Source organism: Plecotus auritus, assembly GCF_963455305.1.
Source record: "Plecotus auritus genome assembly, chromosome: 7".
Taxonomy (NCBI): Eukaryota; Metazoa; Chordata; class Mammalia; order Chiroptera; family Vespertilionidae; genus Plecotus; species Plecotus auritus.
The window spans coordinates 171,886,937-171,896,657 of NC_137774.1; the positions used below are offsets into that span (position 1 = coordinate 171,886,937).

At 45.1% G+C, this 9,721-nt stretch overlaps 1 protein-coding gene across 1 annotated transcript in view; it reads right to left on the reverse strand.

The window, feature by feature from the left end:
* WDR70 (WD repeat domain 70) overlaps positions 1 to 7,688 on the reverse strand; it is a 187,298-nt gene extending 179,610 nt beyond the window's left edge. The window contains exons 1-3 of the mRNA XM_080679033.1: positions 7,578 to 7,688; positions 7,407 to 7,466; positions 5,002 to 5,085 (exon numbers count right to left, since the gene is read on the reverse strand). Coding sequence (XP_080535159.1) covers positions 5,002 to 5,085; positions 7,407 to 7,466; positions 7,578 to 7,602 — 169 coding nt within the window. The 5' untranslated portion in view covers positions 7,603 to 7,688. The remainder of the gene's footprint in view (positions 1 to 5,001; positions 5,086 to 7,406; positions 7,467 to 7,577) is intronic.
* Positions 7,689 to 9,721: the final 2,033 nt, after the last annotated feature.

Sequence of the window (9,721 nt, forward strand, 5' to 3'; positions counted from 1 at the left end):
TTTGCCCTGAAGGGTGTCCCGGGTCAGGGTGGGGGTCCCGCTGGGGTGCCTGGCCAGCCTGGGTGAGGGGCTGATGGCTGTTTGCAGGCTGGCCACAGCCCCTTCAGGATGGGGGTCCCCAATGGGGTGCCTGGCCAGCCTGGGTGAGGGGCTGATGGCTGTTTGCAGGCTGGCCACAGCCCCTTCAGGATGGGGGTCCCCAATGGGGTGCCTGGCCAGCCTGGGTGAGGGGCTGATGGCTGTTTGCAGGCTGGCCACAGCCCCTGGTGACCCAAGCTCCCAGCCCCTCCTTTTTTGCTTTTTTTTTTTCAGTGCCTCCTTGAGCGGAGGCCAGGGCCAGCTGGAAGCAGGTATCTGGGATTTACTTATCTTTCTATAATTGAAACTTTGTAGCCTTGAGCAGAGGCGAGGGCCAGCCAGGGCGGGTGGGAAGCTTGGCTTCCTCCATCGCTGGGGGCAACCCAAGCCTCCTGCTCGCTCCAGCTCCATGGCCACCGCCATCTTTGTTAGGTTAATTTGCATACTCACTCCTGATTGGTTGGTGGGCATGGCTTGTGGGTGTAGCAGAGGTACAGTAAATTTGCATGTTTCTCTTTTATTAGATAGGATGTGGAAGATAAAACTCTCCAGGAAGAAGTAAAGCAAATGCTGTAACTCTAGTTCAGGTTGTTTTTGTTTTGGGATTTTTGAGTGTGTGTATGTTCTCTGGTAGGCTGATATGGATCAACAATTCTACACTCTGATAGCTGGAGGTTGAAAAAAATTAAAAAATAGGATAATGTCCAAATTTAAGAGTGGGCCTGCTAGGCTCCTGTCACCCAGCTTCTCCAGTAATCTTTCCACGCCATCCAGGGTGAGGTTGGGAGGCACTGAAATACCACATTTGGACACCTGGACTCTAGGCTCAGGTCCTTGGGACAGTTGTGACCCTAATCAGGAAACCACACCAAGGCACATTTTCCCCTTTTGACTTGCTCAGAAAGCCAGAGCTTTCTCTAGGTAGGGGGCAGCACTGTACTTCAGGTGCTGGGCCCCTCTCTGCCCACCTGGGGTGAATCTCAATTCCAAGTCAACCACACTGCTCTTTCAATGGCTATGTTTGGAGCTGGTATGCCACACTAATACTAGCCAATAAGATGTGACGGTAAGCCAGCTAATGGTACATTTGAGAGAAGTTTTCTTGCCGAAACCGGTTTGGCTCAGTGGATAGAGCGTCGGCCTGTGGACTGAAGGGTCCCGGGTTCAATTCCGGTCAAGGGCATGTACCTTGGTTGCAGGCACATCCCCAGTGGGAGGTGTGCAGGAGGCAGCTGATCGATGTTTCTCTCTCATCGATGTTTCTAGCTCTCTATCCCTCTCCCTTCCTCTCTGTAAAATATCAATAAAAATATTAAGCCCTAACCAGTTTGGCTCAGTGGATAGAGCGTCGGCCTGCGGACTCAAGGGTCCCAGGTTCGATTCCGGTCAAGGGCATGTACCTTGGTTGCAGGCACATCCCCAGTAGGGGGTGTGCAGGAGGCAGCCGATTGATGTTTCTCTCTCATCGATGTTTCTAACTCTCTTTCCCTCTCCCTTCCTCTCTGTAAAAAGTCAATAAAATATATTTTAAAAATATATATATATTAAAAAAAATTTTTTTAAAAAAGAGAGAGGTTTTCTTCCTCCTAAAAAGTGATACACAAAACAGTTCCCTTTCAGCCCACAGAAGTGGTCATCTGCATGTAACAAAATTCTGCTGACAATTTTGGACCATGAGGACAGTCAGCTTAGGACAAGCCAATACCCTCAAAGTGGCAAAGCAGAAAAGGGAGAAAAACTTCATCCTTCATGTCAGAACTCAGAAGATGGGAGAGCCCCACTCCAGAATTCCTGTCATGTGTGATACTAAATGTTTCCTATATGAGCCATTTTAAATTAGGTCTCCTATGACTTCTTTGCAAGTAACCAAAAGCATCTTAGTGTCAGCCTCAACTTAAAAAAAAATCCCAGCTAGTTCATGGAGCTTACTATGTACCAGATATTGTTCTAAGCACTTCCACTAATCTTTATTCTTCACAACAACCTCTGAAGTTGGTACTATTATTTTTTTTAGCTTTGAGGTATAACTGACAAAATTGTAAGACATTTAAAGTATACAACGTGATGATGTAATACACATATAATCTGTGAAAGGATTCTCCAAATGGAATCAATGAGCATATCCATTACCCCACGTTCACCTTTTTATTGCCAAACCAAGTTTTTATTTTATCCTTTATATCCTTATTGTTGAAAGTATTATGTATGTCTCCCCTTTTCCCCCACTGACCCCCTCCAGCCCACCCTTGCCCCACACCCCAGGCCTTCACCACCCTATTGTCTGTGTCCATGAGTTATGCATATATGCATACAAGGACTTTGGTTGATCACTGCCCACCCACCACCCTCCATCACCTTCCCTCCGAGATTCCACACTCTGTTCCATGCTTCCATGTCTCTGGATCCACTCCGTTCATCAGTTTATTTTGTTAATTAGATTCCACATATGAGTGAGATCATGTGATACTCGTCTTTCTCTGACTGGCTTATTTCACTTAGCATAACTCTCCAGGTCCCTCCATGCTGTCTCAAAGGGTAAGAGATCCTTCTTGTTTATTGCTGCGTAGTATTCCATGGTATAACTCTAAGCCACAGAGAAGTTAAGTAACAGAGCTGCTAGGTCCCAAAGCAGTGAACTGAGGCTCCACAACTGATATGACCACTTTCTAAGGACTAAAACTGTAGCCTACCTTACCATTCTTTTTGACACCGTTTCTGTAAATCAGGGGTGGGGAACATCCGGCCCATGGGCCATATAAGGTCCTAGAAATCATTTGGTCTGGCCCTGTCAAGGCCTTAGGGGTAATTAAATGTTTGACCAAATATAGCAGGCTAATTTTTAAGCTGATCATTTTGTATGGCCCATGAATGATGTTATAAATATCCAACTGGCACTTGGCAGAAAAAAGGTTCCCCACCCCTGCTATAAATGATGATCTGTTAACTAATATGTGACTGCAGATAAACAGCCTATTCACTTAAGAATTCTAGGAACTAACTTCAAAAGAAGCAGACCCCAACCTTTAGACCTTCAGACATTACAGCTCTGAGAGATTTGCTGGCCTTCAACCAGTTATCTGAACAGACTGTGTTGACTTGCATGTAGCCCCCTCAACAGAAAATTCTCAATCCCTTCCTTTTGATTCCTTGTTCTGTTTTTCTTCTTCCTCCTCCCTCCTTAGAAAAACCCCTGCCTGTGTCAATAAGAGTGCGCCATCTTCTCAAGCTGCCGGCACTTGAATAAACCACTTTTTCCATCCACCAGCCTGTGTCTTGATTTGGATTTTGTGCAGTGGGCAGCCAAACATGGCTTCGGTATCAAAATTATCTAACGAGCACCACTTATCTAACAGTGAACCTACCTCTCTCCAAAGGGCTATGAAGGACAGACAGCCTTTACTGCCTGTCAGCACACTATCTGGAAATAACCCTGGCCATAAATTATTACAGTAGTTAAATCTGTGTGATAAATACATGGGATTCTATTACTCTACTTTTGTATGTGTTTGAAATTTCACACAATAAATAGTATATGTAGAAAGCTATCTTTTCACAATAAAAACAAACTGTTATTCTTCCAGAGACCAAAAATATTTCATGTGAAGCTCACTTCCCAAATATTAAATACTAGAGGCCCGTGCACTGCCTCCCTCCCTTCCCCCGGCCACCCCGCCCCCTAGTCAAGCTCCTGGAAAACCTCCCGGTTGAGGGGACCATTTGCATACTACGCTTTTATTATATTGGATTATTGCTATAATATTTTAAAACCAACAATGCCAAGAACAACATTCAATTAATTTTTTCCAGGAGTCCTGCCTGATTTCTAGCCCCCTCCACTCGATCTAGTGTAAGAACAATCTGAAGCAGTTCCAAAGAAAGCAGTGTAGAGTCAGTCTCCTTCAAAGACCCTGAGGTGGTGGTACCCAGAGTTGGCAACCACCTGCTACCAAAACAGAGAGTCTGGAAATTAAGACCTTCATTAAATATCTGATACAGCTCGTTAATGCAGGGATTCAACAGCAGCAGCCACATTCACTGTATGTCTCAATGTTCTATACTGTCTGGGTCAACAGTCAGTGGTGTACACAGCTATGAGAGCCACCTCTCGCCCAGCCTTCCAAATACTGGTTCCGCTGTAAGCAGGAAAGAAAAAATGAAATGAGGATTAAATAGAGGTGGAAGGAGAGGTAATAAAAAAATTGCTATTCCGATCTCATATATTAATTTAGAATCCTTGTTGTGTTCATAGCACACACTTCTAAAACACTTTAGCACTCAGACCTTCTTACCCTATTTTTTTTTAATATATTTTATTGATTTTTTACAGAGAGGAAGGGAGAGGGATAGAGAGTTAGAAAGAAACATCTATCAGCTGCCTCCCGCACACCCCCTACTGGGGATGTGCCTGCAACCAAGGTACATGCCCTTGACCGGAATCGAACCTGGGACCCTTCAGTCTGCAGGCCGACGCTTTATCCACTGAGCCACATCGGTTAGGGCTTACCCTATTTAGATATAACTTTTACCATGTGTTTTTTTTAAACTTCTGCTTCCACATTGAACAGAGTGCGGAATCTCGGAGGGAAGACCGGGGAGGGTGGGTGAGTGGGCGGTAATCAACCAAAGCCCTTGTATGCATATATGCATAACCCATGGACACAGACATTAGGGTGGTGAAGGCTGGGGCAGTGGGGGGGGGGGGGGCTGGAGAGGGTCAATGTGGGGTAAAAAGGGGGATATACGTAATACTTTCAAAAATAAAGATTAAATAGATAAATAAATCTCTGCTTCCAAAGGAACCAGTACATATGGTCTTTTAACAATTTTGAACTTTTTTCAGTCTTATAATAACTGTCAATATCCTTGTGTAAGGTGTACACAGTATTTAAAACAAATAAAACAGCAGATAATTGAACTTCTTACCCAGTGTTTTCCGACTTCTTTCCACAGCTGTTCTTCGAGTCTGTTCAAACATTGCCTCCAAATCAAATGTACGAGCTTTTTTTCCTAAAATAGGAGTAAGTAACAGATTGTGATTTTGCACTAAGCTGGCCAAACTTTAGGTACTCAAAAATTTTTACTGATTGATCAGTAACTGCTTGCTCTAATTTATAGCATGGCTACAAGACAACCATAAAATATCAAGGAAGAAAGAGTTACTTCCCAGTGAATTTTTAATGAAAATCTCATCACTAAGTGACATTAACCAGCCAACTTTCCCATCCTCCGCTAATTCATCTAGACACGACCCCTTGAAACTACAACACTGATACGGTAGGCAGAAAGGAGAATGAGCAGACCCTGGCCACCGGAGCCTGTGAATATGTAACACCACCTGGCAAAAGGGCCTTTGCAGATGTAATTAAAGTTATGGACTTCCAACTACAGAAATTATCCTCACTGGCCCAATCTCATCGCAGGAGTCCTTACAAGCAAAGATGCAGAGCAAGCATGGCAGAAGTCAGAGAGGTGTAAAGTATGAGGACGGAAGGTGCTGTGGTTGGTTTGAAGATGAAGAGCGCAAGACCACAAGTAATGCAGGTACTTTAAGGAGCTCAAAGACTCACACTTTACAGCCAGCAAGGAAACAGGACCTCAGCCCTAAAACCATAACCTGAATGAGCTTGGAAGCAATTTTATATTCGTTTTCACTGTGTTTTTTAAATACCTACTCGATCAGTAAGAACATGGTAAAAATGGCATTCTTATATAACACTGATGCTGATGTAAATTGAAACCACCTTTCTGCAGAGCGCTGGGGTAATATGTATCAATAAGAGTTAAAAGGTACACTCCCAATGTTTTGGCTGCATTTTCATACTTACATTTCTATTAAAGTAGTCCCTCTAGAAAGCTACCCAATGGAAATACACACAAAATTCCTTTTACAAAAGGAGATAGTTATTTGCAACAATGTTCACTTTAGCATTCTTGATAAAAGAATTAGAAACTACGTAGGGGAAAGTTTAAATTACTACAAATTATGACACTTCTATTAAATAGACTACTATTCATCCATTAAAAATCATGTTTTAGTTCATGTTGACTAATGTCACCCCAATAAAATTATAAGTTTTTTTTTTTTTATTGATTTCAGAGAGGAAATGAGAGGGAGAGAGAGAGAAACATCAATGATGAGAGATGTGTGGCCCCTACTGGGGATCGAGCCCACAACCCAGGCATGTGCCCTTGTCTGGAATCGAACCTGGGATCCTTCAGTCCACAGGCCCAATGCTCTATCCACTGAGCCAAACCAGCTAAGGCACCCCAATAAAATTTAAAGTAAATAAATAAATGTTTTTTAAAAAAATCACGTTTTGGAGGAACATTTTACAATATGGGGAAATCCTCACAATATGAAGAATTAAACAAATTATATACATTACCAAAGTAAGTGAATATATGAAAGAATGAACAAAAAGTCTGGGCACATTAGCCTGACATTTGTTCTCTCCAAGACCCAACAGAAATGGGGTGAGACAACAACGTGTGCTTATTTTTATTAACAGGTGCCTACATCTCTGTTTGGCCTTTTTCCTTGTAGCATGCCCAGCCTAGGCTCTGCAGAGAGACGGAGGGATGATCTGGAGATGAAAGGCTGGACTCAGAAAGAACGTGGGCCCCGCTCAGGTAGCTCAGCTGGGAGAGCGTTGCCCCCGATATGCCAAGGTTTCAGGTTCGTGCCAGGCCAGGGCACATATAAGATTCAACCAATGAATGCACAATAAATCGACGTGTGTTGTTTTTTTTTTTTTTTTTTTTTTCCTCTCTCTCTCCCCCTTCCTCTCTCTAAAATAATTTTTAAAAAAAAAGAAGTTAAAACCGTCCAGCCGGTGTGCGGTCAGGGCACATGCCCGGACGCGGGCTCCATCCCCAGGAGGGGGCGAGCAAGAGGCAGCGGATGGATGATTCTCATCGTTGATGTTTCTCTCTCTCCCTCTCCCTTCTAGAATCAATAAAACCCTATTAAAAAAAAAATTGAAAACCTTCATAAGCACTTAGCCCATCTGTTGCTAAGAGAGCCATCACATTACAGACCACAGCCAGGGGTTGGGTGTCAGCCTCAGGACGCAACTGAAACACTCCCTCCACCAACCCACCCCGTCCGCGCGCGGCTCACCCCGCAACCTCTTCCTCACTCGGCTTCCCCGAGTGTCACCGGAGCGGCCCCGACAGACAGGCGGGAGGTAGGAAAGGAGGAGGCACTGCGAGATGCACACAGAGCAAGCCACTAGGACCTGGCGCTCCGGGCGGTGCGGGGGAGGTGCCAGCTCGGCCTCCCCGGCCTGCGGATCTGAAAACCCTGCAGGGGACGGGCGTGCACTCACCGAACCCCGTGAAGCCCATGGTGACCGCTAGCTGCGGGTCCGGTCCCGACGCCTCAGAGCCTGTCATGGGGGCGAGAGGAGGAGAGAAAGGGGACCTCGTTAGTGCGGGCCCCCGGAGCCCAGCCCGGCCCGCCCCTCCCCTCCCCGCCCTGCTCGCCTCACCGGACCCACCTTCGCTGGGCCCCGGGCGCTCCATCGCCGCCGCCTGCCGCAGAGCCGGCAGCAGCAGCCCACACAGCCACGGGAGCGGCGCCCAGAACCCGGCCGGAAGTACCTCCTCGCAGCGCCGGCGGCGCCACGGCCAAGAGCGGCGCCTTCCGCGGAGGGACGGCGGCCTCCGCGCAGCGCCGCCCTGGCGGACGGGAGGAGATGAGCGCGCCGCGCCGCCGTCCCACTCCACGCGGGATGGAGTGTCTCCAACACCCATTACATGTCAGATGCGACCACAGCCAAGGTGACCAACCCGCACGGAATTCTAAAGAAAACCGTACTAAACTCCCTTGCTTTGCATTGTTTTAATATATTTTATTGATTTTTTTACAGAGAGGAAGGGAGAGGGATAGAGAGTTACAAACATCAATGAGAGAGAAAAACATCCATCAGCTGCCTCCTGCACACTCCCTACTGGGGACGTGCCCGCAATGCCCTTGACCGGGATCGAACCTGGGACCCTTAAGCCCACAGGCCAAAGCTCTATCCACTGAGCCAAACCGGTTAGGGCCCTTGCTTTGCATTTTGTCTTCCATGAGGAAACTCCCAGTTTCCCACCTTATGAGTATATTTTAAGGAAGAAATGCATATTTACCGCATGACTGAAAAGCACTCATCAGCTAAAAAGACCCGAGTGGCTAAAAGAATTGTCAGAAAGTTCTCCAAAGCTGATTCTCTTAGCCCAAGCCGCCCTCTGACTGTTAGCCATGCTTAGTTATGGAGTTTCCTTCTCCACAGCAAGGGCTCCCCACGCCCTGTATTCGCTTCACTGTATTTTCACTTTTCGTTGGTTTTAATTACTGTATAACGTGATTCCCTGTCTGTGCTATGAACGAATGGCATGCTATTTACCTCTGTGTTTCTGAATTCTAGCAAAATCATGTCTAATCCTACTCAATGTTGCTGGATGCAAATATTTTCATAAAATTACTCCTTAGCCCCAGCACTACCTTCATCTATCTCAAATTATGCTTTACCTGCAAACCCTGACGGTTAATGACCAAGTCTAATATCTGTTCCTTTGTTCTTAAAATAAAATACAAAATTAGCATGCCCTCCGAAGTGTTTCCAGCTTCATCTTTTCCACTCTCTACCGCGTGAGACTTCTTTCAGCTCTAGAAGCAGCCTCAGAACACGATGTCCTGGAAGTTCTGACTCTTCACCAATCCCCACGCCCTTCGTTTAACCCCATTCATCCTGCAGGACTCAAATCGCAATCTCTTGTGAGCACTTTACAGACCTTCATACACCTCCAAGTTAGGCCCTCTCTATCTGTCATGTAATCTAATCCTGGGTGGGCACTCAGTACTTGTGAAATGAATAAAAGAAAGTAGGAGTGAAAACAAAAGCTACTCCGCTTATATGCAGGATGTTATATAATTTGGCACAACAAAGTTTGGTTTCATCCCAACAGATTAGTGAACCACAAGTGACAAAAGTCAATGTGACGCCCTAACCAGTTTGACTCAGTGGATAGAGCGTCCGCTTGCGGACTGAAGGGTCCCAGGTTCGATTCCGGTCAAGGGCATGTACCTGGGTTGCGGGCACATCCGCAGTAGGGGGCGTGCAGGAGGCAGCTGATCGATGTTTCTAACTCTCTATCCCTCTCCCTTCCTCTCTGTAAAAAAAAAAAAAAATCAATAAATATTTTTTAAAAATTTTTTAAACAATAAAATCAAATTTAAAAATAAATAAATAAATAAATAAGTCAATGTGACCTCCAATTAATAAGGCTAGTTCATTGCACCTTTAACAAAGTAAGTTATTATTAATGCCACTGTCTCTTTTCTGAGTTCAGATATACAGGCCTTAGGTAGTAGAACAGAACTTTATGAATACAGCTTAAGTTTATAAATAGCTATTTCAGCTCCTCAGTAGTCAAGGGCTTGAAAGGGCTTAAGATGATGCTTTCTGATACTTTCTTTTCATTAAGACTTTAATTTTAGAGCAGTTTAACACTCACAGAAAATTGAACAAAAGATGTAGAGATTTCCATTATCAACATCTCCCACCATAGTGATGCCTTTGTTATAGTTGATGAACCTACATTGACATATCCTAATCACCTTAAGTACATAGGGTTCACTCACTGTGTACAAATGTAT